Source organism: Gobio gobio, assembly GCF_949357685.1.
Source record: "Gobio gobio genome assembly, chromosome: 13".
Lineage (NCBI taxonomy): Eukaryota > Metazoa > Chordata > Actinopteri > Cypriniformes > Gobionidae > Gobio > Gobio gobio.
Genome location: NC_137106.1, coordinates 41,498,188 through 41,525,858, shown reverse-complemented (window position 1 = coordinate 41,525,858; position 27,671 = coordinate 41,498,188). Strand labels below are relative to the sequence as shown.

General features: G+C 42.6%; 1 protein-coding gene across 1 annotated transcript in view; it reads right to left on the bottom strand.

The window, feature by feature from the left end:
• The window catches only part of kcnk5a (potassium channel, subfamily K, member 5a), a 71,513-nt gene extending 62,511 nt beyond the window's left edge, over positions 1-9,002 (bottom strand). The window contains exon 1 of the mRNA XM_079832393.1: positions 8,590-9,002. Coding sequence (XP_079688519.1) covers positions 8,590-8,775 — 186 coding nt within the window. The 5' untranslated portion in view covers positions 8,776-9,002. The remainder of the gene's footprint in view (positions 1-8,589) is intronic.
• Positions 9,003-27,671: the final 18,669 nt, after the last annotated feature.

Here is a 27,671-nt window from a genome sequence, read left to right as displayed (position 1 = left end):
CATGTCAAGGATGGATACAGCATTCAAGGCGTTTTTTTCCCACGATGCATGACTCTTGAAAATATTTTCTGTGATGTTGATGAAATTCTCTGGCCAGATGTAATTGAGAGGCATGATCAATAAAATAATTGATTCAATGAATGCAGTAAATTTATCACTTTATTTTTTTATTTACTTATGTACTTATTTGCATTATATATATATATATATATATATATATATATATGTGTGTGTGTGTGTGTGTGTGTGTGTGTGTGTGGTGACAACTTATTGTTATACACCTGAACCTTAAAGAACTTAATGAAAAACATGTATTTTCATTTATTTCTTTGTGTATCTTCAGCTGAATTTGTTATAAAATCAACAGAGAACACACTTTTAGTTTTGATGTTAATATTGAATTTTAATAAATGCATTACTAGAATAAAATGCTGTGTTTCATTGTGCAGTGAATACTTAACGGTTTCGCCAGCATAAGAGTGTGTTTAGTTTGCTGTGTTAACTGTTTTGAGAGCTGTTACCTGAGTTTGGAGAAATGTACCAAAACGATTGAGAAAAACTGTAAATCATGAAGGCGAGTCAGTGGATATCACACAAAAACGCAATGTTCGCGAGAGTCGGTGAAGTCTCAAACCTAGTCAATTATTCACTACAGAAAGTGAACGTAAAATCTGACAAGCTTTCGGTGCATATTCTCACAGAGACAAGATATATCTCATTATTTATATAAATCTGCCTTAACATATGCTGATAACGTATAGCCTATAACTGTCTGAATTTATATTCTTAATATTTCTCTGGTGGCCCATATTGTGAAACAAATTAGAAGAGAAGTATAGGCCCATTTCGTGTTAAACAAGTTGTTTTTGAAATAAAGCTGCTCTTACTTTCTGATAATACTGATATTATTGTAGTGTTCTGACATATTATAGACTGATAATCATTTTAATTATAGGCCTATAATTCCTTGTTTAATTGGGCAAAATGTATTTAAATAATGAGGAGTAAGCTAATCTATCTATTCTTTTATTATGCAGCGGTTATGCATTGATGTATTATGAAATTATCACGGGGGCAAATTAAATGTAATATCAATTTAATAATAAAAGTAGGCCTACCCTAATAATAATAATAATTTATATACATAAATTGTAAATGCTAAATCCTCTTGATATCGATAGCTGATGCATTTGATAGGCTCTCTCTGTTATAGGTTTTCACGCATATTTCACTCGTACAGTAAGCAGACAAGTCGCGCTCGACGATCCGAGCCATGGTGTGAGCACACAAACCGTGAGCTTTGGCTTTACATCACATGCGATCTACTCGTACAGTGTGACGTTAGGCTACTGCTGACTGCAGTGATTTGAATCGGGAGAGCAGTCGGGGTTGAGGGCAAAGCAGTGGAGGTTGAGGTCGTTGATGCATCCGTAGCGCAGAACATTGATATGGGAAGCTGCTCGCTACGTCCGCGCATCCTAGCTTGGTGGCTGCTATATGATTACATATTGCGATTTGATGCCATTCACCCCCACCCAGGTTATATTAATTGTCTTCTTGCAAACGTGGCAATAAGCCTCGCGGCTGTTGCAAACTACTGGCCTAAGCCAGTCTTTAAATCGTGAGTCCTCCAGCCAGAGGTTCGAAGACTCACATTTCCCCATGCTTTACTTACTGAATACTTACTGAATGGAAGCGAGCTCGCGTACATGTTTGGCAGCAAGCCAGCCGGGTACCCAGTTTGTTTCAGCGCGCGCGCGAACGAACATCACCTCACATGATATCGTGCAGGTCCTACTCTCAACATATAAATAAATCCACGCGAATTTAAAGGTCCCATGGCATTACATTTTCATTTTATGAGGTATTTCAACATTAATATGAGTTCCCCAAGCCTGAATATTGTCCCCAAGTGGATAGAAATGTTGATCGGTGTAAACCCGAGTTCTGGCTGTCTCTCTCTGCCTTTGAGAAAATGACAGGCCAGACAAGCCAATCCTGAAGTCTCCTGGTTTGACGTCCAAGCAGGAACGGTTTCCTCCCTTTCCCCCGCCCAGAGAATCTGCCACACCCATGCAAACGCTCAAGATCATTAACGTTACTTGTGAACGAGTGAACACTGGCAGTTTCTCAGTGTTTGGATGTACAAATGAAAACAGAAGTCCTTCTTCAGTTCCTTCTGATCTGTGATAATTGATTTCTTATGTGTAGCTTATTATTTATTATTTGTGGACACGCAGCGGCTTCTCTCTCTCCCGACAGAACGGTGTTTTCGTGTTTTCTATCTTGTGAGTCAGTGTTTTTGTACGTCCTTGTCGCGTCTATCTGTTCTAAAATGTGCATACAGTCTTTTCTGTTTAACATCAGCAGTCACATCTTTAGAGATAAACTTCACGCACGCCAAAGCTCGGCCTCCAACATCCCCGACCCCCAGTACTGCATCTGGCCCACAGCGGAGGCACCAAACGCGGCGTGAGATTAAGCAGAAGGAGGGTAAGCGTGAGGGTATCCGGCTAGGCTAGCCAGCTTTCCCCACAATAAACTGGATTACATTCGATTACAGCTGTTGTGTCTTTGTTTGCGCTGTGTAACGTTACTCAATGCGCGTCAATGACGCTATTCATATGATTGGAACATATCTAGAAATAATGCTATACTCAACACTTACTAACTCGTTCATCTCGCTGTAATGGTACATTGCATGTGTTACAAAGTTGGTAGAATAATGATGAAGAGGACTCGGTGTGACTGGGACTCGTGTTTATTCAGAACTCTCAGATACAAACACAATAAACTCGGGCTGACTGACAGCGCTCTCATAACTCAGTAGTTACTATAAATAACTTTGTTAGCAATCGCTTCGTCTCCGTGATGTCCGGTTCGCGAACGAATCATTCTTTTGAATCGGTTCTTTTTAGTGAACCGAACCAGTTCACCAAATCAGACTGAATCGTTCTAAACGGTTCGCGTCTCGAGTCAGCGCTGATCCATAATTTACTAAAGTTACTAACTTTCTGACATGAGTGACAGCCCCTCCGACTAGAAATAAACTAATAACCTGAAGTATATGCTAGTAACTACAACAGTTCACCCTGAACTGAGACATGCTGAGAGAACTGATGAGAAGTGAACACAGGTCCATCCGTCTCTCTGGCAGACTCGTGCCTGCTCGTGCCTCGTTAAACCACGCCCCCTCCGCTCATTTAAAATGCAAAGATGTCAGCCAATCACAACAGTGGGCGTTTTTACTGAAGTCTCACAGCAGACACGCCTCTTGAAGCAGGGCATTCAGCCACAGGGCAAACAGCAGTATAGAAAAAATGCCTTTTATTTCTAAATTATGACATTTCATGATGTAAAAATCATACTAATAATATAAGTACACCTCAGAAAACACTATAAAATAATAGAAAAATGCCATGCCATGGGACCTTTAAGAAAAAAAAAGGCCTGTACTTAATACAAATTGAAAATGTATCTAAAAAAAATTGGGCTCGAAAATTTAATACCTCGTCAGATGACGTTTACTACTTTTTAATGCCCTTAATTTTGGCTAATTTCATTTACTACCTTTTACAACCCCGCGGACACCCTGACATAGAAAAAACAATGGAATAGTGGCACATTTGAATGAACGAGTCGATAGCTAACACCGTGAACCTTAATCGCTGGAACCACTCCGTCTTTCTGCATTAGACCACCGACAAAAGTTGAACTGGGTCTTTGCACGAAACAAACAAAAACATTTGCACAACTCCGTTGCTGCTCCGGAAAAACAAACTCCATCCACTGTCCCATTAACACTGGGTTCTTTGGGACACTGTACAGGGTTGTCTTGCCCTGACAACCAAAAACACACTTTCGTGAAGTCCTGTGACTGCAGCGTGCAGCCAATTACTTCCCTAAAGCCGAGCAGAGCGTGTTAATGGGCATGTATTTGCCCTCTCGCTCTGGTTGTGCGCACGCCCTTCCGGGAGAAGAGCCCGTACGGCCCTTACAAGGACATTCCGCCCTTGTTGACATCACTTTGGCTCATACTCGAAAAAGAGTAGAGTATTTATAACTAAGAGTAGAGTATTTTTGGCACAGAAATACTCCATCAAACGTCCAACTTCTTTTTTTTTTTTTTACTTTGTCCATGTTTGATCATAAATAGCAGAATCAACTGTTTAATTTGACGAATCAAATATTCGTAACTTAAAGGGTTAGTTCACCCAAAAATGAAAATTCTGTCATCAATTACTTACCCTCATGTCGTTCGACACCCGTAAGTAGGGTTGGGAATCGTGAGAAATTTTTCGGTTCCGGTTCCGGTTTCGGTTCCGCCTAACGATTCCGGTTCCGATTCCGGTTCCATTAAAATTATTACACAAATAGTGGTAAAGGAAAAAGGCACAATACGCAACTCAAACAATCCATTTTGTGTTTATTACTTGCTCTAAAATTAATTTACAGGTTGGCAATGTCAAAAAAGTCCTGTACTGTACATATATTACAGTATTAATTAAGCCATTCTTGCAACACATTGTTTTTCAAATGAACACCTCTGAAATTGTCTTATTACATTTTATCTCTCTGTCTCTGAATAAAACCAAGTTATAAATTATATTTATTAGTTATATTTATTAATTAGTTGTATATTAATTTAATAGTATTTCAGTTATTCAGTGAACTTGTAAATAATAAATTGCAATTCAGCATTACAAAGGTAATTGTGCCTAAACGCTTACCTAAACCATGGTGACTCAACGGTTGACATATATATATATATATATATAGGCCTTACACTATAAATCTGGTATAAGCCCTGAGGCACTTTGTGCTGTAGCAAATGTTTTGTCAAATTGCTAGTGCAGCCTCCTTTGCATGTTATTAACTTTTCACATTTTGCTTCATTATCATTCATTCTTTGGAAATGAATCCATACTTGTGACTTTCTCTTCGCCATGCTGGTGGTCAACGAGAAAATATCTGACGCAAAACCGTAAATGTGTAGCGCGAGGGCTTTCAGTGCTGAACTGCTGCACTCCTGGAAGCGGCAGGCAACGTAATTAATATTCATGATGAGGTGAGCCAGGGTTGCCAGGTTTTCACAACAAAACCCGATCGCTTCAACCCGCGGACATGAAACACAGCCCGCGGCAACAGTGGAAAGCGGGAAAGCGGGAAAACCACGGACTTGGCAACACTGGCTGTCACTCGCTATGAAAGGATACGCTTCCAGCGCTTCGCACACACATTGCACCAGAACCGTTTTCGGAACCGAAACTTAGGAATTTCGCGCGGTTCTGGTATTTTTCAAAAATCAGTTTCGGTTCTGAATAAGAACCGGTTCTCGGTTCCCAACCCTACCCGTAAGGCCTCCGTTCATCTTCGGAACACAAATTAAGATATTTTAGTTGAAATCCGATGGCTCAGAAAGGCCTCCATTGGCACAATGCACTGTACACTCTTAAGACCCATAAAAGGTACTAAAGATGTCGTTGCAAAGTCTATCTCACTACAGTGGTTCTACAACAACTTTATGAAGCGCCGAGAATATTTTTTGTGCGCAAAAAAACCCCTAAATAACGACTTCTATAGAGATGACGATTGCAAAACACGGCATCATGAAGCTTCGAAGTGTTATGAATCAGCAAGTCGAATCATGATTCGGATCGCGTGTCAAACCGCCAAATTGCTGAAATCACGTGACTTTGGCGATCCAAACCGCTGAAGCGACTCACTGATTCTTAACGCTTCATGATGCAGTGTTTTGAAACCGGTCATCATATTATAAGCCGTTATTTAGGTTTTTTTTTGCGCACAAAAACTAATTCTCGTCTCTCCATAAAGTTATTGTAGAACCACTGTAGTGAGATGGACTTTGTAACGACGTCTTTAGAGAGTATAGTGCATTGTGCCAATGGAGGCCTTTCTGAGCCATCGGATTTCAACTAATATATCTTCATTTGTGTTCTGAAGATGAACGGAGGTCTTACGGCGGGTGTCGAACGACATGAGGGTAAGTAATTAATGACAGAATTAAAATTTTTGGGTGAACCCTTTAAATAAGATTTTGTAAACATTTTGTACATCTGTAAAGCTTACATAAATGATTTGATTTAGATGCTGTCAATACGTGTATAATTAGTGCTTATGCAAGCTTATATACATGCACTGTAAACCCTAATGCTCAAAATAATTAAATGTAGGGCAAACTTAAACAGTTCAATCAACTTAGGTTTTATGAGTATATAGAACTTTTTTCTTTTGATTTCCCAAATTAAGTAATCTGAATTGTTTCAATTTGTAGCGCTTATATACCATCGATTTCAAAATTCAAAACTTCTTAATTCTGCTTTGGAAAATAGTTGAGTGTCAGGAAATGAATACGAAAAAAAAAATTTTGGCTCACTCATCAGCTTGTGAATGCACTTATCAGCTTAGCTGTAAATGATACACTAGTTGTAGAGGTTCAGTAAAATGGTGCTGGTCTAATATAGAACCACTGTCGAGCATGCAAGATTAATAAACAAGTTTAAGACAATCAATCCCCCATCTTGGACTTAAGCAAATTACCAAAAGCTGTACCCAGTTACTTTATTCTCTTTCCAATGAAATGTCTATACATAAAAATAAAAAAACCCAAGACAACAGGCTGATTCAAACCTGCAAAGCATTGCGAATTACAAAGCATTGTGAATCTACTAAATTAATACAAAATCATTCATCATGCCAACATCTTTATCAACCTGGACATCCTGTAATGATTGAGGAGTGAATGATCACAGTTTCAAATAGATGGATGCTGCATTTTCATTGTACACTTGGCAGCTATTACTTTAATGTCACATATTCATTGCCTTACATGCAGTCACCGCTTTCACTGAATCACCTTTTTATGGGTTGCGAGGAGAAGATAATGGTATAGTTTCAAAACTATATCAAACCCATTTCATGGTTTGCGTTCTCCGGGGTTTTCTGTTTTAATTGAGGATGGTGTTGTTTAAATGGCACCAAATTAAATAACTAATCAGCTTTTACAACAGAAATTAATCAAAACTTTTCTTCAAAAACGAAATTAATTTCCTATCATCGCGGTAAAGATGCTTTGAAGCAATCTGTGTTGCAAAATCGCTATATAAATGAAGGTGACTTGACCTTACAGATTCATAAAAGGATGACAGTACAGTCAAGAATGTCGTTAACCCTGAGGGCAGATGAAAGTTAATTATTTAGCCAACAGGTATTTTACAGATGGACAATTTCAGTGTTATGAATGACACAGTTCAAAGGTTATAGATGAGACTAATAATAAAAAAGCCACCAAAAACCTTACCCTTTTCTATGACACGTTTGACATTTGCATGGAATTGCCTAGATTTCATATTAGTGCCAATTATAACTCCACCACTTGCTTCCCTGGATTTATTTACACTTTGATTTAACAAACCATAAAACCACAGAAAATTTCAATAATGGTTCTTTGTTGTTAAAAAATTCAAATGCTTTAAACCAGTGTGAATCAGTATACACCACAAATTATACTCATCCTTGTCAAATGCAGCAATATGTTTTTTTTTTCTTTTTCAGATTAGCACAGGGAAAAGCACAGGAATACAAATGACCAAAATAGGAAACAGGCTAATGTAGGAATCCAGGAAGCCCGTACACAACCCTATAACCATGTCTGGTTCTTTGTAATAATTATGTGGCTTATTTAATATTTTCCATTGTTGTGAGTTATACATTTAGAAGGTGCTGCTGCTGTAACAATCTTGTCTTGGGTCACACTGGTTGTGTTTTAAAGTCATGTGGCAGACAGCCAGCCCAAAATGTTGTACAAGACGGCAAGTCTTTTACTCTGTCCCTCATACTTTGAAACAAAAGTGAACAAAGAAGTGAATGTGAATGTGACTAGAGTTTGGAGAGGGTCATTCTCACTGGGAGCAACATATACCCAATCCATTCAAATGTCAGTTGCTTTGGGGGATGGGGCAGGAAAACATACAACTTTTTTTTCTGGATTCAAGCAATTGAATGACCTAAGAGCCATCTCCTTACACTCCTTTACATTTTGTCCAGTCCTAAAATATTGTAATCAGGTTGACATTTAAAATCAGGTCTTACTGCCACTATCAAATTCATGTATTGCCATAAACATCAAATATTAACGTCACAAAAATTAAGCATGGTTCTGTTCCCTAAACAGTAGCCTACTACATTATTGTTTCAAATGTTTCTCAAAAGCCCATGAGAGCTGCCTGTTATATAATGCTTTTTTCACACAAGGCAAGTGGATAAAATATTTGTAGAAAACACATTTGATACATTATAGATTTTTAATTGGCTAAAAGAGCAGGTGCAATAAACAGAGCAGACCTTCTACTCAATTCACAGTACCCATACATTTTACTCGTACTTTTCTTCCTCCATACTATACCTCATGCATTACAGATTTCTCACAGAGGGCTGTAACCAGTTACATTTATTAATACAATTGGAATGCATTTAGCTTTCGGTTTTCTACATTCCAACGTGAAGACGAGTTGCAACAAGTAATTTTGCTCATTTGTTAGAATTAACGTAGCACAAACTAACTCCTACCTCTAGAATGCGGTCCAGGTCCGCCTTTGTAAGACACGGGAATTGTTTTAATATTTTCTCCTTTTCGGCTTTATAGTGGTCCACTGCAATATCCCAGTTCGGTTCTTCGATGACTTGGAATATTGCTGCCCCAATAGACAAGTAGAAAATGATAGCCGAAGTCAGAAGGGGACCCTTGTCCACCATAATGAACTCAAGTTAAGTGGAGTGACTCTTAAAAAAAATAAACTAACAGCGCCCACATTCTCAAAATGAATTAATTTAGCGCGAGCTCAAACTCGTCATCGCAGATAGGTCTAATCCTTAACGATGGAAAAAAAAGGTGCGTTTTGGTGCGAGTAAAGTCGCCGGGAGTGTTTGCGGTCCACGTGCGCCACTCGCACAGCTAATGTAGTTCCCTGATGAAACTACTCATCTGGTTGCTCAACAAACCATGAGAGAAGGAAGTTGGCCAAGATCCACCCACTATACGCTAGTCCTCCCTCTTTTGCAGTCTGTTTCATCACAACATTTAACTTTGTTTGAATTTCACATTTCGTTATTGATTTATATTTATCTAGGCTACACGTTTATATTATAAGTAAATAAAAAATAAACGAACGAATGAATGATGCCTTTTAATGATTTGAAAATTAATGAATGACACAACACTTAAACAAGTAAGTGCATGCCCTACTCCACTGATAGTTTTTCCACGTGAAAATTTAGAAAAAAAGTAAGCCATCATCCAATTTCGAAAACCAAGATCTCTTTCTAAGCTCAACCCTAATCTTTACCTCCATTTGTGAATCTGTTTGATAGGGAAGAGTAAAGTAGGCTTTATCACCATTTTTAATTTTGTACTGTCCAGTGACGGAAGCTATAGTAACGAACAAAACTTTAACGTGTTACCCTGTTATAGAAATGTATATTCATATTTACAAGTAAATACGAAGATAGGCTACTGAAGATGCATTAAACTCGCACTTTGATAGCATGCAAATAGGCCTATTTCTGCCCGTTTTTACTAAGGGCCTCTATGTGATTTCAAGTTGACAGCTTCTCATCTGCTTTAAATCTATTTATGGACAAACTAATGGCAGGTTATAGCTTTAGCATAGTGATTTGATTATTTGCCATAGCAACAACAATATAACTCACTCTGATAATGACGAGACCATAAAATAAAATAAAATAAATTCGAATTTTATTTTATTTTGTTGTTGTTTTATCTACAACAAGGTTTGCATATTGTTTTTCATCTTTGTTTACTAACATTCCATGCATGCCATTTTGACATCCTGCAGGTTTTTTTTTAGGAATCTCATGTATGTTTATTATGTACACGTACAGTACTGCATTACCTATGGTGGCAGAGAGAGCTCAACACACTGCAAATGAAGAAAACACATGCAGATAGAAAAAACACCAGCAAATAAAGAAAACACCTTCATCAGTTTGACAACACATGTGCTGCAAATACTCACAATACATGCAAATACAAAAACGTGCTGCAAATACTCACAACACATGCAAATAGAGAAACGCTGCAAATACTCACAGCACATGCAAATAGAGGAACGCGGCAAATACTCACAACACATGCAAATAGAGAAACGCTGCAAATACTCACAACACATGCAAATAGAGAAACGCGCTGCAAAAAGTCCACAACACATGCAAATAGAGAAACACTGCAAATACTCACAACACATGCAAATAGAGAAACACTGCAAAAAGTCCACAACACATGCAAATAGAGAAACGCGCTGCAAAAGTCCACAACACATGCAAATAGAGAAACGCGCTGCAAAAAGTCTGCAATACATGCAAAAAGAGAAACGCTGCAAATACTCACAACACATGCAAATAGAGAAACGCTGCAAAAAGTCCACAACACATGCAAATAGAGAAACGCTTTAAAAGTCCACAACACATGCAAATAGAGAAACGCGCTGCAAAAGTCCACAACACATGCAAATAGAGAAACGCAGCTGCAAAAGTCCACAACACATGCAAATAGAGAAACTGCAAAAGTTCACAACACATGCAAATAGAGAAACGCGCTGCAAAAGTTCACAACACATGCAAATACCAAAACGCCACAGCAAATGGGCCTGGGGCACGTTCAGAGCTCAAACCAGTGCGCAAAGTTTTGCTACGTTCTCCGATTGAACGTCATTGTAACGCGGTTCGTTGTTATAATGTGCAGGAAGGAAGAAGGCGGGGTCGGTGTGACTGGGACTTGCGACTTTAATGCTCACACTTTTTAGATACAAACATAACAAACGCACGTGGGCGCATAAACACATCAATGAATCACTCAAAACTTGTCTAGATGATCTCTCTGGTTCCACTCGGTTTTCCTCAGCCAGAAAGCGTGCTCATAGTCCCAGTCCAACTCTCTCTCTCATCTCTCTCCCGGCAGCGGCTTATATGCGGTCTCTCCACGCCAATTACTGCAATCAGAGACAGGTGTTCGTCATTTGCACTTGACCTACTTACCGACCGCTCGGCTCCGCTCCACCTACCCCCCGCCACATACCCCCACCGCCCGACTCAGTCCGGGGTGCCATCCGGCCTGCAGCCCCCCCTCCCTCCTGGAGAGGAAGTCAGCCACAGCCATCTGAGCTCAGAAAAGCATTTCTCTGCGGCTTTTAGGCCCCAACAACTGTGTTTTATCTTGCTTTGACTGGGTGTCTTGGGTCAGCCGATACAACCTATCTTTTATAACAGAAAAATACGGAGAAGAGAGCGGCTGGTCAGGGTGGAGGAGGTGGCCGTCGATGGAACGGACCTGACTAAACGCGTGTTTGAGCGTTTCATCCTGGGACTGCTCCAGGGGGAAGTCATCGCGGTCTGTGAGAATGGGCACCTCCAGACCGCTCTGTTCCCCCGGAACAGCTCCCAGAGGTCCTGAATCCACCTCTCCCAAGTGAGCAACCGTCTCCTTCCTCTTTACACATTTTCCCCAAGAGGCATCCGCACACAAGTGCCCAAATAATTTATTATATGTTGGCCAATTGGTACCCAGAATTAGCGGATGCTTAGGTTGAATCAGACTTTGATGGATGGAGGTCTGGTTACAACCTGAATCCACCAAAGCCTGATAAGTACCCCCCTTGATACTCACGGGTATCTGGTACAGGCCAGCTTGATCGGGGGAAGCTTGTGGTGCGTCGGGGACCCGGATCAGTGTCCCCACCTCCATCACCGGACACCGATCGATGAAATGCCCTGGGTCCCCGCAATGCCAGCAAGCCGGCCCAGACTTCCCCGCCGCCCTAGTAAGAGGTTCCTCAAATTGGCGTGGAGAGAGCGCCGGTGCGGATGTGGAGGGGAACGGGTCGGTGGTCACTCCCCCTCCCCTAGGTGCCAGTCTGGGAGCTGCTGGAGCCTTGGCTGGATGTCCCGTCCTCCACCTTGGGGCAGGCCTGGGCAGCAACCCGCAGCGAGACCTGGGAAGGGAGACAGGTTTGGAGAGAAGAGAGGAGGGGGGAGAAGAAGAGAGAGAGAGAGAGAGAGAGAGAGAGAGAGAGAAGCCGAAGGAAGGGGCTCGCCGACCCCGTGGCACGCCACCATCTGGTCCTCCGACAACTGGATGGCCTGGTTCAGCAACGTCGGGCGGTAGCACTGGGCGACGAATTGCTCCAGCACCACACGGGCGATGATTCCCTCGACGTTGCTTCCGTCGGCCATCAGCCACTTGCGGCAGGAGTCCCGGAACTGTTGCGCGAACGCAAAGGGCCGGCCGGACTCGTCGAGAGCCAGGGTCCGGAAGCTTTGGCGGTGTTGTTCCGGGGTCCGGCCGACTCGCTGAAGGATGGCGCGCTTCAGGTCTTCTTAGACCAGGAGATTCTGGACTGGTAGTTGGTGTGCGGCTACCTGCGCCTCTCCGGATAACAGCGGCAGGAGCCTCATTGACCCCTCCGTCTGGGGCCATCCCCGGACCTCGGCGGACCTCTCAAAAAGGTCAATGAAGGCCTCTGGGTCATCCTGAGGATCCATTTTGGAGAGAGGCACGGCGGCGGTTGAGTCTGTGGCGGGGGTGGGGACGGCCCGAATCTCCCGGTCCATCCAGCTCCGGAACAGCTCGCGGTCTTCATGCTGGGCACGAAGGAGGGCCTCGAAACGTTTCTGCTGCTCCTCCCTCACGGTGCTCCTGGTGAAGACCGGCGAGCGATTGGACGATGTCCGCAAGTGGCGTTCTTGGCGGAGTCTGCATGGCGGCGGCGATCTTCTTCCCTTCCGGGTTTCGGCACCAGACCGCTCGGCTCCGCTCCCTCTCTCCCGCTACAGACCTCGCAAACTTTATTTATATAAAGTTTATTTATATACCAAATTTCATATATAAATAAGTGCTTTACATAAAAATGAGAAAGAAAATACAAGCTATTAAAAAAGTAAGAACTAGAAATAAAATGATTTAAATTAGAATTGATTACCAGGAGATAAAAAAGTTAAATAAATGGGATTGGGATGTTGTCTTTTATTCTGGACAGCAAGGGCAGTGATTGAATGTATTTTGCAATATTAAACACGTATTTATATTGATTTCATCATGCTCTGAAAATTCCTCAAAAAGAACACAAAGAATGTCCTGCTTAGCTGAAATAGTTGCAACTCTTGCGTCATCAGAACAGGGTGTTCAACGCAGCCCCGTTTCCGTTTAAAAAACGTTTTGTCGGGGCTGAAAGCAGCCCTGCTCATAATGCACATACGATCAGAAATGTTAAAATAAACAAAAAAACACCTTTCAGGTGCACCACACTGAGGAGTAAACATTGAACAAGCAATGTACGTCACTTGTTGGTGTTCCCTTATAACACTTCCGTTGTGGTCTATGCCAGTCCCGGTGCCAGGACAAACAATTTGGGGTATTATTATGTGTTAAAAAATATTATTAACAAATTATTAATAATAAATAATATATATTTTTAATAATTTACTTGATTTTATGTCTCAAATCCCAGTCAATTATTTACTGCAGAAAGTGAAACCAAAAACTCAGCGATGAGAGCTCTTCTTCAACATGTTCTGATAACGCTACGGTTACTAACGTAACCTCGGTTCCCCGAGAAGAGGGAACGAGTATTGCGTTTAGCTAACGGAGTTGAAAGCACTTTAGGTACATATCCATGTCTTGGTTAGCAGAAATACCAATCTTTCGTTTGAAAGCCACGTTTCTAGCATCTGTAAAACTGCATTCTACCATCTTAAAAATATATCTAAATTACGGCACATGCTCTCAATGCAAAATGCTGAACAGTTAGTTCATGCGTTCATGACCTCAAGGCTAGACTATTGTAATGCTCTACTGGGTGGTTGCCCTGCTCGCTTAATAAATAACCTCCTGCTGGTCCAAAACACAGCAGCTCGAGTTCTTACTAGAACCAGGAAGTATGACCATATTAGCCCAGTTCTGTCAACACTGCACTGGCTGCCTATTAAACATTGCATACATTTTAAAATCTTGCTTATTACTTACAAAGCACTAAATGGTTTAGCTCCCCAGTACTTGAGCGAGCTCTTAACATATTATACTCCATCACGTCTACTGCGGTCTCAAAATTCTGGCCAGTTGATAATACGAGAATATCCAAATCAACTGCAGGCGGTCGATCCTTTTCCTATTTAGCTCCGAAACTCTGGAACAGTCTTCCTAACATTGTTCGGGAAGCAGACACACTCTGTCAGTTTAAATCTAGACTAAAAACACATCTCTTTACTGTGGCATACACATAAAACACTTTTTCAATGAAATGATTGTTAGGCTGCATTAACTAGGTCAGCCGGAACCGGGAACACTTCCCATAACACCTGATGTACTCGTTACATCATCAGAAGAATGGCATCTACGCTAATGATAGTCTCTCTGTTTTATCCCGAGGTTTACTGCAGTCAGCCGGATCCGGGCCGTATCCAGTTCAGATGGTGGACCTGCGCCCAGAGAAGACCAACACAGGACCCCGAAGTGTCTGCAGAGACCGTGATTAGACTCCCCCTGCAACTGCCTCATCGACACGGCATCTCAATAAACCCGTCTCCGGCGTGTTGACTCCGATTGTTCGAATATTACAATTAAATAATACTTAAATCGATATGTAATCCTCAATAAACCCGTCTCCAGCGTGTTGCCTCCGATCATTCGAATATTGCACTTTAATAATTATTTAATCAACATCATCCTCAATAAACCCGTCTCCAGCATGTTGCCCCCGGTCCCTCGAATATTCCGATCTATTATGACCTCTGAGCTGTAAAGCTGCCAGAATAATAATAATAATATGCTGTTTGTTAATTGGCCAGAGGAGGACTGGCACCCCGACTGAGCTTTTTTTTTTTCCATTAGGTCACCTAATGGGGTTTTGGTTTCCTTGCCACTGTTGCCTCTGGCTTGGCGTGCTCAGTTGGGGACAGTAAATTTTTCAACTAAACATCGAAATAAATCTAATTAATAAACTAAATTAACCATTTAAACTAAATTAGTGATCTAATTATTGATCTAAAGCCCACACTGTCACTGTATGATAATTGAAATGAACTGATGACATCAGCGTTTTTTCCAGAATGGCCATACAGCTGAATAAAATTATGCTGCATTATTTTCCTGTTTAACACTGTAAAGCTGCTTTGAAACAATCTACATTGTTAAAAGCGCTATATAAATAAAGTTGACTTGACTTGACTTGGTTTGAGGACGACTTTAGAGTCGTTTGGCCCAAATTCCAGACAAGAGGCGCTCACTGAGAGCGCATACAGATCACCCACTCGCTTAACTGATGCGATCGCTAGCAGAAAAGCGGTCTTGAGTGATAGGAGCTTTAAGCTCACCGAATGCAGAGGCTCGAATGTTGAGCCTTTGTTCGCATCCAGGACACTGGACAGGTCCCATATAGGGACTGAAGGGGGCGAGGTGGGTGAAGCCTTCTAGCCCCTTTGAGGAAGCGCACGATAAGATCGTTCTTCCCCAGTGACAGTCCATTCACTTGAATGTGATACGCTGCTATAGCAGCCACATAAACTTTGAGCGTGGAGGGGGAACGACCCGCATCCAGTAGCTCTTGTAAAAAAGTGAGCACTTCTGACACTTCACAATTATGTGGGGTCAAGCTTCGTGCTTTGCACCAGTCCAAAAAGACTGACCATTTGCCTGAATAGAGCCACCTGGTCGCGGGGGCTCTAGCTTCAAAAATAGTGTTTAATACACTTTCTGAGAGGTTCTCATGTACCCGTTGATGGGCCAGACATGAAGCGCCCATAGATCGGGACGGGGATGCCAGATCTGCCGTTTCGCCTGCATGAGGAGGTCTCTCCTCAGCGGTATTGGCCACGGGGCTGTATCTGACATCCGACTTAGCAGTGAGAACCATGGTTGATTTCTCCAAAGCGGGGCTATTAAAAGCACAGCACATTTGCTCTCCCTGATCCTCTATATGACATGAGGTAACATTGAGATTGGGGGAAAAGCATAAAGAGGAAGGTTGGGCCATTCGCGTCCTTGTGCTTGGAGAAATATATTAGGCATTGAGCATTGTCTTACGAGGCGAAAAGATCCACTTTTGCCTCTCCAAACATGCCCCAAATTGTCTGAATCATTTGTGGGTGAAGAGACCATTCTGCTGGGGACACTTTGCCCCTGGACAGCATGTCCGGACCCAAATTCAGAATGTCTGGCACATGAGTCGCTCTCAGCGAGCTCAGACCGGGAGCTCAGAAAGGGCTCGTTCCTCGTCCGAGTATTTGTCGTTCCTCGTCCGGGAGAAAGCCTCTACACGAGGCGCAAGAGGAACGAGACATTTGCAACAACGTCTCGGCTCTTTTCGTGAGTGTGTAGCAACGGCAAACACACGGATTGGTATAAAAGGATATGTACCAGATGGCGCAGCTGGAAGGCAGGCTGAAGGCGGAGAATCCGACGTCCTCAGGCTGCAGAGTTCCGCTGGGTGCGTGTCGACGGCAGGCTTCAATCCAGAGCTCACCGAGGTGAGTCACTGAAGATGAAATAATCTGACGAACCTGGCGAGACAGGGTCTTTTATACCCTTCGCTATGCAAATTCTGCTGCCCCTTGTGGCGGGAATATTAGAGGGACCTGATTGGTCCTTCCCGCCCAGCGGGCTCGCCATAGGTTCCTGCAGTTGCAGCGGCACAGCCAATCAGCACGCAGCTGTTTCCTGCTGAGAGCTGTGCAGCTGCACTGCGTTTTACATGGTATTTTTAGGATAAAAATTTGCTTCAAAATCTCGAGGAATGGAAATTCCCCTAGCGTTTAGCTAAACGCAATACGAGAGTACTCTCGAAAGGAACACTATTTTACCTACATTTATTTCTTAATATTTCCCCTGTGGCTGGCGTGTTGGGTTCTTACTATTTTGAATAAAGACGCAGCAGCGCATGTTTACCGTAAAAAATATGGACAACGCGACTTCATTGACCTCCGCTGACCAGAGTTGAAGCTTTCGTAGGCCCACACACGACGCTGACATCTTGGGACTGAGTCTGCGCAGTAGCGATCTCGGGAACGGAGTTGCGCAGTAGAGAGCAGGAAGTAGAGGCGTGATTATTAAAAGCCTGCCCACACTCTCACAGATGCAGAACAAATCATTATGTTGGTGTGAAATAAACAGTTATAGAAATGTAGAAATTAGAGCTAAAGATTTGTCTGTAAGGGTAATGTTTAAATGCACAGTTACCTGACAAATATTTTTGAGTACTCCCTCCGTGCGAGGAAGACCCGTTTAGATCTGCTCTGGCAGGTAAAACATCTAGAGAACGCCCTCAAGTTAGGCCAAGAAGATTTGTCTGTAAGGGTACTGTCTAAACGCACAGTTACCTGACAAATATTTTTAAAGTAAACCTGACTCTCCATTTTCTTCCACCCCAGATAGGGGATTTCATCTTTATTTTTATTTCCTTTTAATTTCCTTTTAATTCCTATTATAACTATTATACTATACATATTTTTATTTTATTCACTTATAACTATTTTAACTTCATTTCTGTGTAAAGCACTTTGAATTGCCTCTGTGTATGAAATGTGCTATACAAATAAACTTGCCTTGCCTTGCCTAAAGCTCCAATCTCCTCCCAAAAATCCAGAAAAAAGTCTGTTAGTGCCTTAGTGACTCAGAGAAGCCGTCAATCTCAGCTGTCAATCATGACATCACACCACCCGTTTTTATAGTATCAAACAACCAACTAAAATTAAACTTATTTAAAAAACAAACACTTGAAATTAAATCATCGTGATAAAAACTGCCTAAAATGACAGAAACCATCTTTAGGAAACAATTATTTGAAGTGTAATTTAATTGTTTAGTGTGTCACTCGTCCATTCTAATACATGGAGAGGTGGGGTTTAGGAGCTATACTGGGACCAACCACCGGGGGGGCGATCAAGGCACGGAGGCTTCAGTTTCTGAGAGGAATGCTGGAAGCTGGGCTTAAAGGGGTGGTAAAACACATTCTTTTGAAGGCTTGATTGTGTTTGTGGGGTGCATTGTAACGTGTTCATGCTTCGTTTAAAAATAAATTGCATTATTTTTCATATATTTGACCTTTATTCTACACTGCTCTGTCCCTCCTTGTAAAACGGTCTTATGCTTTCCGGGTTGTATGAAGCCAGTCCCTCAAAAATACGCGATGGGCTCAGATTGGTCAGCTGGCCCAGTGTGTTCTGATTCGCTAACCGCAGTGCACGTTTGTTGGAAACGCCACGCCCCTTACCTGGAGGCTGTGCTTTGGTCAGTATTAGAAACAATGGCGTCAATAAAACCATACCAATCTGAGCCCAAATCAGACACAGAACATTTTAGTGAAGATGATCGAGCAGAAACTGTTCATTCCTCAAGAGTAAAGACTGCGGATCTATACTGATCGCTACTGAATGGCACTGTTACTTTTGTATTTTTAGAACGATTATAGCCAAATATCTGTCGCAAGAACTATTAACCCAAAACGAACACTAAACATTGGCTCTACTAGTTAGTTAGCCAAATCACACACAGAACCATGTTTAGCATGCCTGTAGATAAACAATACATAAAAGCTCTAATCAAAGAATCATTTAAACTAATGCCAAGTTCGCTGTTGAGATTTTAACATTAGTGTTTGTAACGTTAGGTGTTCGTCGGATAACGTTAAGTATGAATGAGCATTTAACAGACTGGTTTGCAGAACAGCGTTGTCATCTGTTTACTTCCTTGCTACAACGTACAATTAACGTATTACAGGAAAACACATTGATGAAAAATAAATCAGACTTACAGGTTGTGGCCCGTAAACAGCTTCTGTTTGTAAATCCAGCTTTCAGGACAAGCCGTTGTGCATATCCTGCATTGAACTCGCGAAGATTGTGGAAGTTTTCCTCCGTGAAATGTGCTGCGGGAGCCCCGCTCACGTCGTGCATCCACACACTGGCCGTGTTTGTCTCACGCAGCTGACGTTGTACGAATCCTGCATTGAACTCGCGAAGATTGTGGAAGTTTTCCTCCGTGAGATGTGCAGCGGGAGCCCCGTGCGCGCCTGTTCCCCTCTGTCTCAAACACACATGTGCATATAACATGCTGTATGTTAAACGCACTTCCCACAAGGAAGGCTGAACAAAGCAAGTACCCCAGACCTGCAATCCGGATGAAAATAACAGCGTTTCGTCGGCATTGCAGCAACACCACTCCAGCCTAACTATACCACAACAGCGGCGCAATACAAAATGGCCTCACCCCCCCCTCCCCTTATTTAATATTCTCGGAGGAGGGGTTTATGTAAATATTAAGGCTGGTGATGTCACCAACCCTGGAGGAATGTCTGTAGTCGCCTACTGGCCGTTTGCTGTAGTCCTTAGAAATTGATTTCTTTAAAAGCAAATATCTCCCTTTGCTTTAAACTTTGAACGTTGTAACTTTGTAGATGTTGTTTATGCTCAAGCAGCAACATTACACGCTAGCTAAAGTTAGAATAGTGAAATCGTGGTTTACCACCCCTTTAAAGGAACACGTCGACTTTTTGGGACTTTAGCTTATTCACCGTATCCCCAGAGTTAGATAAGTCCATACATACCATTCTCATCTCCGTGTGTGCAATAACTCTGTCTGACGCACCCACCGCTAGCCTAGCTTAGCACAAAGACTAGAGGTAAATGGCTCCAGCTAGCCTACTGTTCAATAAGTGACAAAATTACGGCAACATTTTCCTATTTACATGTTGTGATGTGTACCTGTAGATCTTGTATCTGTAATCCACTGCCCCTCTCCGATCCAAGATGGTGCCGCTGTGTTTGGCCTGCCACTTGCTCCTCTGTTTTTTCATGTTTGTTTTCGCTACTGTCTCGCCGTTTATTGTCTATGACCGTTCCACGCTGCCGGAATTGCGTTTTACAACTAATCGCCTCCTAAATGCCCAGGCCTTTAAACATCCACCGCCATTGTTGACATTAATTCCTCCTTTCCTGAGACGCCCTGTCTGTCTGCTACCAGGCAGTAAGCGCCATAGAAGGCGCGGTCGGAGAGGCGGATTACATGTCAGGCTAAGGACTCACCTGGATTCTCTGTCGCCGAGGTGTGAAGATCAATCAGGATGTGGCAATGTTAGAAGATTGCGGGAATGCTACCGGTGGCTTCGGCCGGTTAGCTCCAACACTGGCGTCCCATTTTCATGTCCCCGGCGTGTTGGAACATCCATCCGGGGTTGCGTCCAAGGAAACCTCGGTCTAATCCCTTGTGTGACATCGCCGCCTGTCAGCTTGACTGCGTTCCACTTTGTAACACCAGATATATATAACAAATATCAATAACAAAACATTTGTCCTTAATGATATCATCTCCTCTCACAATCTGGATTTGTTTTTCCTCACCGAAACCTGGCTTCCCCCAGGTGACGTCAGTGCTTTCTCGGAGCTCCTCCCCTCTGGCTACCTTTACTTAAACACCCCATGGCAAGCGGGCAGGGGCGGGGGGATAGCCACCATACATAGACAGTACCTGAAGTGTCGCCAGCTGTCCTCTAGAGCAGAGTTTCCCAACCGGGGTGCCGCGGCACGCTGGGGTGCAGTGTGATGAGAGCAGGGGTGCCGTGTAAAAGTCATTAAAGGGGGGGGGAAACACTCAGTTTCAGTCAGTCTCATGTCAATCTTGAGTACCTATAGAGTAGCACTGCATCCTGCATATCTCCGAAAAGTCTTTATTTTTATTATAATTATAAAAGAAAGATGCGCTGTTCCGAGTCTTTCCGGAAAAAGCTGTGCGGCTGGGGGCGTATCGTGTGGGCGGAGCTAAAGAATGTCGAGCGCGCGCCGCTGTTACTGTGTTGCGTGCGTCTGAGAGCTGCGTCATCCCTAAAAGTGGAAAAAAACTTTATTCAACATAAAAAATGGCTTTTAATCAGATACAGCCATACATCTATGATCCGGAATCAGACCCAGAGGCTGAAGTTGAACAGGAGCAGCAGCAAAAACGACTAGAGCAGGACGTCGACTATGTGGTATAAGTTACACTAACTATATAATATGTTTAGCGGCTTGTGTTATTTAGAACACCATGTCAAGCGCGAGTGTTACAATGTGTGTGTGTGTGTGTGTGTGTGTTTACGCGTGGTTTGTGAAGACATGATTTGTAGTAAGCGGACTGGTTTTGCGCGTCAGGCTAGTGTTTACATAGAAAGACATGGAATAGTAGCGCATTTGAATGAAGAACCGCGCTTATTTAGTTCAACATATTTCCCCATTCTTTGTGTATTGTTGTTTGGAGTGCTTTTACAATACACAAACATACACATATAGTGGCCAGCTAAACAAATGTACACAATATACATCGCATGCTCCATTGATCAATACGTGATCATGTTTGGGCTAACGTTACTTGATGGGCATAGACAAAAACAGACATTTGAAGCAGTCAAACCTGCGGTTCCAACGTTGGGACCTTTATCGTTGGGACCGCTCCACCCTTCAGTATTAGGCGATCTGAAAATCCGGCGTCGAACTGGGCCTTGTTTATAAAACAATCGGCACCGAAATGCAGGGAACAGACATAAATATTTGCGCAACTCAGTTGTTGATCCGGAAAAGCAAATTCCATCTGTACGAGCCAGCGCTTTGATGGGCGTAGCCTATTGCTTTCACGCGCTCTTCCGGTAGAATTGTCCGTACGGCCCATATAAGGAAATTCCGCCCTGTTGACGTCAAGCGGACCCATGATCGAAAAAAACTTTCCGAAACTTATGACTAACAGGAAGTACTAATTTTGGCAAAGAAATACTCCCATCAAACGTCCACCTTAGCTTATGAAACGGTGTCCATGTTTAGCATGGGAATCCAAGTCTTTAACAGTGCCAAAAGATCAGTATGCATGAAACAGCATTTCACCCCCCCTTTAAAATCCTATATATATATATAATTATTATTATTTTTTAAATAATTCTCTCTTTGTAAACTTTGTTCAATGCATGCGAATGCTGCCGTATGTTCGAATATGACCAGTCATTTTCGCCGTCATCACCCGAGTGACGTGCCAGAAGACGCGAATGAGAAGTCGCGCGCGCTGTGAGAAAATTTGTCTCTGTGCACTCATCCGAAAGCGCGCACATGTCTCACAGCGTCAGGGCCGGCCCTGACCAATTTGCTGCCCTAGGCAAGATTTTACTTGGTGCCCCTTGTATCAAGGTTTAGCACTACACGTTATCAGTCTAAGTTGTGGAAACACTCGTACTGTTTTATTTTTGTAATGCATTGATGTTTTATTTTTATTGTTGTTGTTGTTTTATATGATGTCCAGTGCATTCTACCCTGTCATTATGTTCATGATATTATTATTATTTTTAATTTTTTAAAGGCTGATGATAGTAAAACTGTACAAAAATTGCACCTATGTCACATTACAGCCTAAACACAAAGAGCAAGAGTGCATCTAACATTCATTGCCAAACTATTAATTGAGAACTAGCAAAAGTGTTTGTTTTCCAGTAGATGGCAGCAATCTTCCACTAAACTATGAGCATTTTCATGTTTTCACCAGGAATTCAACTGAGAAATTTTGATATTTAATGTGAATTTTACATAAAATGTTGCTATTTTAAATAAACCTGTATATAAATATCATTACTAATTTCGGCAAATACATTTTAAAATTGCTATACACCCCCTTAAAACTGCACAACTGCAGAGTAAAAACATTAGGCTATTAAAAAAGTGATATTACATGCGTTTAATATTTTTATATTATTTATTTTTTACAAAATCACACTGGCTGTGGCCTCTGGAGAACCCGGAACAGCTGCTTGCATAAAGTGTAAGGTAAAAATAACTGGAATTAATTAGCAAACATTAGTATTTTACTACTATGCAAATAAATAAACTGTTGATTTATTTGCCTACATCACTTTACTTCTGTCTTTACACTGCAAAAAATGCTCTTCTTATTTAGAATCTTTTTCTTGTTTCCAGTCCAAATATCAAAAAATTCTTAAATCAAGGTGCATTTACTAGATAAGTAAAATGACATGACATTTTTCTTGTTTACTTGAATATACAATCAAAATGAAGTGAGTTTTTGCTTAAAACAAGCAAAATTATCTGCCAATGGGCTGAGAAAAATAATCTAATTTATGTTTGGGACAGAAACAAGATTTCAATCAGAAACAAGATTATTTTTCTCACTCCATTGGCAGATAATTTTGCTTGTTTTAAGCAAAAACTCACATCATTTTGATTTTATTTTCAAGAAAATTATCTTCTGTCATTTTACTTATCTAGTAAATGCACCTTGATTTAAGAATTTTTAGATATTTAGACTAGAAACAAGACACAAATACTATGTAAGAAGAGCAGTGTATCCCTTTTCTTCCCTGCATCAGAGGGCATCTGTCTTTTTTGACACTTCAATTCGGCCATCCGTCATAAACAATCAGGCAACTTACACTGTGTCAACACCTGGTGCGAACGGCCACCCTAAAAAATGAAAGCAATTCTGTCTGCGTCGGATGCGGCGAGAGGCGACGCAACACAACAAATTCCCCTAACGATAAACTGATCTCGCGTTGTATTTCCGACGCACTTCAAGTAGATCGGCGGGGGGAGATTGATGAGGCGGACCGGGAAGATGCGGGGGACTTAGTTACGTTTTTTTTGCGCTTTATTTGGTAATATTTCAAATTAATATTAATAAAATAGTATCATTAATACATTTTGGCGCCCCTATGGATGAGTGGCGCCCCTAGCATTTGCCTATTCCGCCTATGCCACGGGCCGGCCCTGCACAGCGTGCAAATATTGAGTTCTCTTTCAAGTCTTGCTCTTTATCTTGACCTTTTCCTCTCCTCCTTCCATACAATCTTTTCCCAGATTATGGACTCTGTTGCGCCCTACAAGGTAAAGTCGACCAATGGTCCATTGGACCCCTGGCTCAATGATACAACTCGGGCCCTCAGGCGCCGCTGTAGACAGGCTGAGCGAAAATGGAAGAAGGATAGGCTGCAGGTGTCACTGGAGGTGTTCAGAGACAGTCTGGCCATTTATCAGAGAGCAATGAAGGAAGCTAAAGGAGAGTACCTCTCCTATCTCATCAACAGCAATAGCCACCGCCCTGGGATTTTATTCAGTACTATTAATTCTGTAATAAATCCGGTGTCTGTTGCCTTGAATTATGTTTCTGAAAATACATGCAAATGCATTTAAACAATATTTTTTGGACAAGGTTTTGGCTGTTAGGGAAACCATTACACAAGCTTCTACTGTTGCCATGCCTTCTGGTGCGGCGCAATGTGTGCTAGAGAACTTTGATGCAGTTACTCTTGTGGACCTCAAGAAAGCTGTCCACTAGTTGAAGTCTACCACCTGTCCTCTAGACGCTGTTCCCGCAAAGATTCTGAAGGAGGCTGTTGACATCATAGGTCCCTGCCTTGTCTCCTTCATAAACAGCTGTCTTAGTTTGGGTACTGTTCCTACTGCTCTTAAACACGCCATTGTTAGACCGCTGCTCAAGAAACCCAACCTTGATCCCTCCATACTGTCCAACTTCCACCCTATTTCTCACCTGTCATTTCTGTCTAAGTTGACGGAGAAGCTTGTTTTTGCCCAGCTCCAGACTCATCTTCAACTGCACGTCATTGGTGATAAATTTCAGTCTGGTTTCAGGTCTAGACATAGCACCGAATCAGCGTTACTGAGGGTCCATAATGACATTCTTGGAGCCCTGGATAGTAAAAGCTCTATGGTTTTGGTGTTACTGGACCTTACCGCTGCATTTGACACCGTGGATCATGCCATCCTCATGTCTCGTCTTCAACATGTTGCTGGTCTGGAGGGTGCGGTGCTAAATTGGTTCTTCTCATACCTCACTAACAGAACTTTCTCAGTAATGCTTAATGACTTTTCCTACGTCTCCCTATGTCATCTGGTCTGCCTCAAGGTTCCATTCTCGGTCCTATTTTGTTCTCACTCTATATGCTGCCACTGTGTCAACTCATCTCCAATCACAACGTTCAATTTCATTTCTATGCAGACGACCTCCAGATCTATCTCCCTGTGATTCTGAGTAACCGTTCTGTATTGGACCCTCTCCATAATTGCCTTCAGGACATCAAACAGTGGCTTTCCCAGAATTTCCTTCATTTGAATGAAGAAAAGACTGAGTACATCCTGTTCAGCCAGGACTCATTCAGCAGTTCTTTTAATTTTAAGTTTGGTCCTCTAACACCTCAGTTTGCTCCCACTGTGCGTAACCTGGGTGTTATTTTTGACAGAAGTTTGCAGTACGATAAACAGATTGGTGCAGTAGTGAGGGCAAGCTTTTACCAGCTAAGACTACTCAGTAAGGTCAAATCATTCTTGTCCCAAGCTGACCTTGAAAAAGCAATTCATGCCTTCATCAGCTCAAGGATAGACTACTACAGTACAAAAAGTTTGGAAGCCGGTCATTTGCCGTCCAGGGACCTAAGCTGTGGAACGCACTTCCAGCACACTTACGAAGCATCAATGTGCTGAGTGTTTTTAAATCGCAGTTGAAAACACATTTATTGATACAAGCTTTTAACACGTAGCCTCTGACTGGACTGCTATTTTATGTACAGTTATGTTGTTACATTTTGTTGTCTATTGATGTTTTACTGGAAAGTGCCTTGTGCTCCTTTTGGTTGTTGTAAGGCGCTATATAAATAAAATTTGATTGATTGATTGATTGATCCCCTGGTGACAGGTCAGAGAGTTTTCTCACTCTGTGTCTGCAGTCATAATTGTTCAAGTCCATCCATCTCTTCTCTCTTTCCTTAGGCTGCAACGACTGAAGGTCGGGATGGCTGGCTCCAACACAGCCGGGAGAACTGGCACTGTTGTGCGCAGGTGGCGCCCCATGAGCAGCTGGGCCGGACTGAAGCCATTGCTCAAAGGAGTGTTCCTGTAAGCCAGCAGCGCACGGTAGGGGTCAGTTGCTTTCTTTAGCAAGTTTTTGATGATTTGGACGGCACGCTCGGCCTCTCCGTTGCTTTGAGGGTATCTTGGGCTGCTAGTTACATGCTCAAACTAATACTCTGTGGCGAAGGCTGTCATGTGAGCCCCCGCGAACTGAGGCCCATTGTCTGTGACTAGAGTCTACTATGGTCTGGCCAGCCTTCGATGCAGTATTTCATCACCTCGGCGCACACGCTCTCTGCACTTAGCTGCATCCACAGTTCGGACAGGTAAGTCTCACTTGCTGGTAAGTGTGCAATTACAGAGTCCACATAAATGTTAGTTTCCTCCATCAAGCCATCTCCATCAGTCTCACCACTCTTCAGCGGCGCCCGTGACAGTGTGTCTGCTGTAGTGAGGCTGTTCCCTGGGATGAGTCTCATCCTGAATCTTTGTATTCTAGGTGGGAGGGAATCCAGCGCTTGTCCGCCCAGCAGGCTCACAAGGGGTTTGTGGTCTGTCTCCAGCTCAAAATGGAGACCGGTGATGAAGTCACTGAATCGCTCACATGCCCAGGTTAGGGCCAGTGCTTCTTTCTCCACTTGAGCATAACGCTGTTCTGTGCTTGTGAGCGCCCTGGACGCATATGCCACCGGCGCCCAGGTTTCCAGGCATTTCTGCAGAAGGACGCTGCCTAGACCATACGACGAGGCATCGGCTGAGATTTTGAGTTCCACTTGGGTCATACAACTGCAGGACCAGAGTGGACACTAACCCTTGTTTGAGACTGGTGAATGCCCTCTGCTGATCAGGCCCCCAATACCACAGATTCTTTTTACACAGATGGGAGGATGAACTTTTCCCTGCACATTGCTTCGTTGAGGGGAGAGAGATTTACGCAGATCCTGATTTCATCCTTAGATTTCTTTGGTGCGACCACCATGCCAGAGCACCACTCTGTCGGCTGCTCGATCTGGCTGATGACTCCTAGCTGCTCCATGCGCTGGTGTTCCTGCTTAACTTTTCCCATCAAGGGCAGTGGGACACGGTGAGGCACTTTCAAAGACACAGGCTTGGCATCTGGTCTGAGCTTAATTGTGTACTGCTGCTGTACTAAACCTAACCCGCCGCACAGTTTTGGATATTGCTGTTTTACAGAGCCTAAGTCGATCTTGCCCCTGCATCAATCTTGAATCTCACATTAACACGCCTCACTTGTAAGTCTACAGTCCATGCATCATCTCCTGCATCAACAGTTTCCAGAAATATGTCATCGTCTTCCATGACAGCACTCACACTTTTGGTAGACTTGCACATTTTGCCATAATGTCCTCTCTTATCTCAGTTGTGGCAGTCTGTATTCTTTGCTGGGCACTGGAATTTAGCATGTGACTTTCCACATTTAGGGCATGACCTATGCTCTGTTCCTGATTGTGCTTCGTGCTTGTCTTTGTAATGTTTTGCTGGCTGTCTTTTATTTTTTCCAGGCTTGCTGTTTTGCTTTCCTAGTGTGCACTGCATCCACTGTAGTTTTAATCGCATGTGCAGCATCTCCTCTCAGATAATTTTTTTGCCGTTTGATGTCCTCAGCTTGTCTGACCATATTAATGGCTTTTGCCAGATCCAGCCTGCTCTCCATCTGCATTTTCTATGAAAGCACAGTGTCTCTAATGCCAACTACAATCCTGTCTCTCAACAGTTCATCACGCAGTGCCCCATATTTA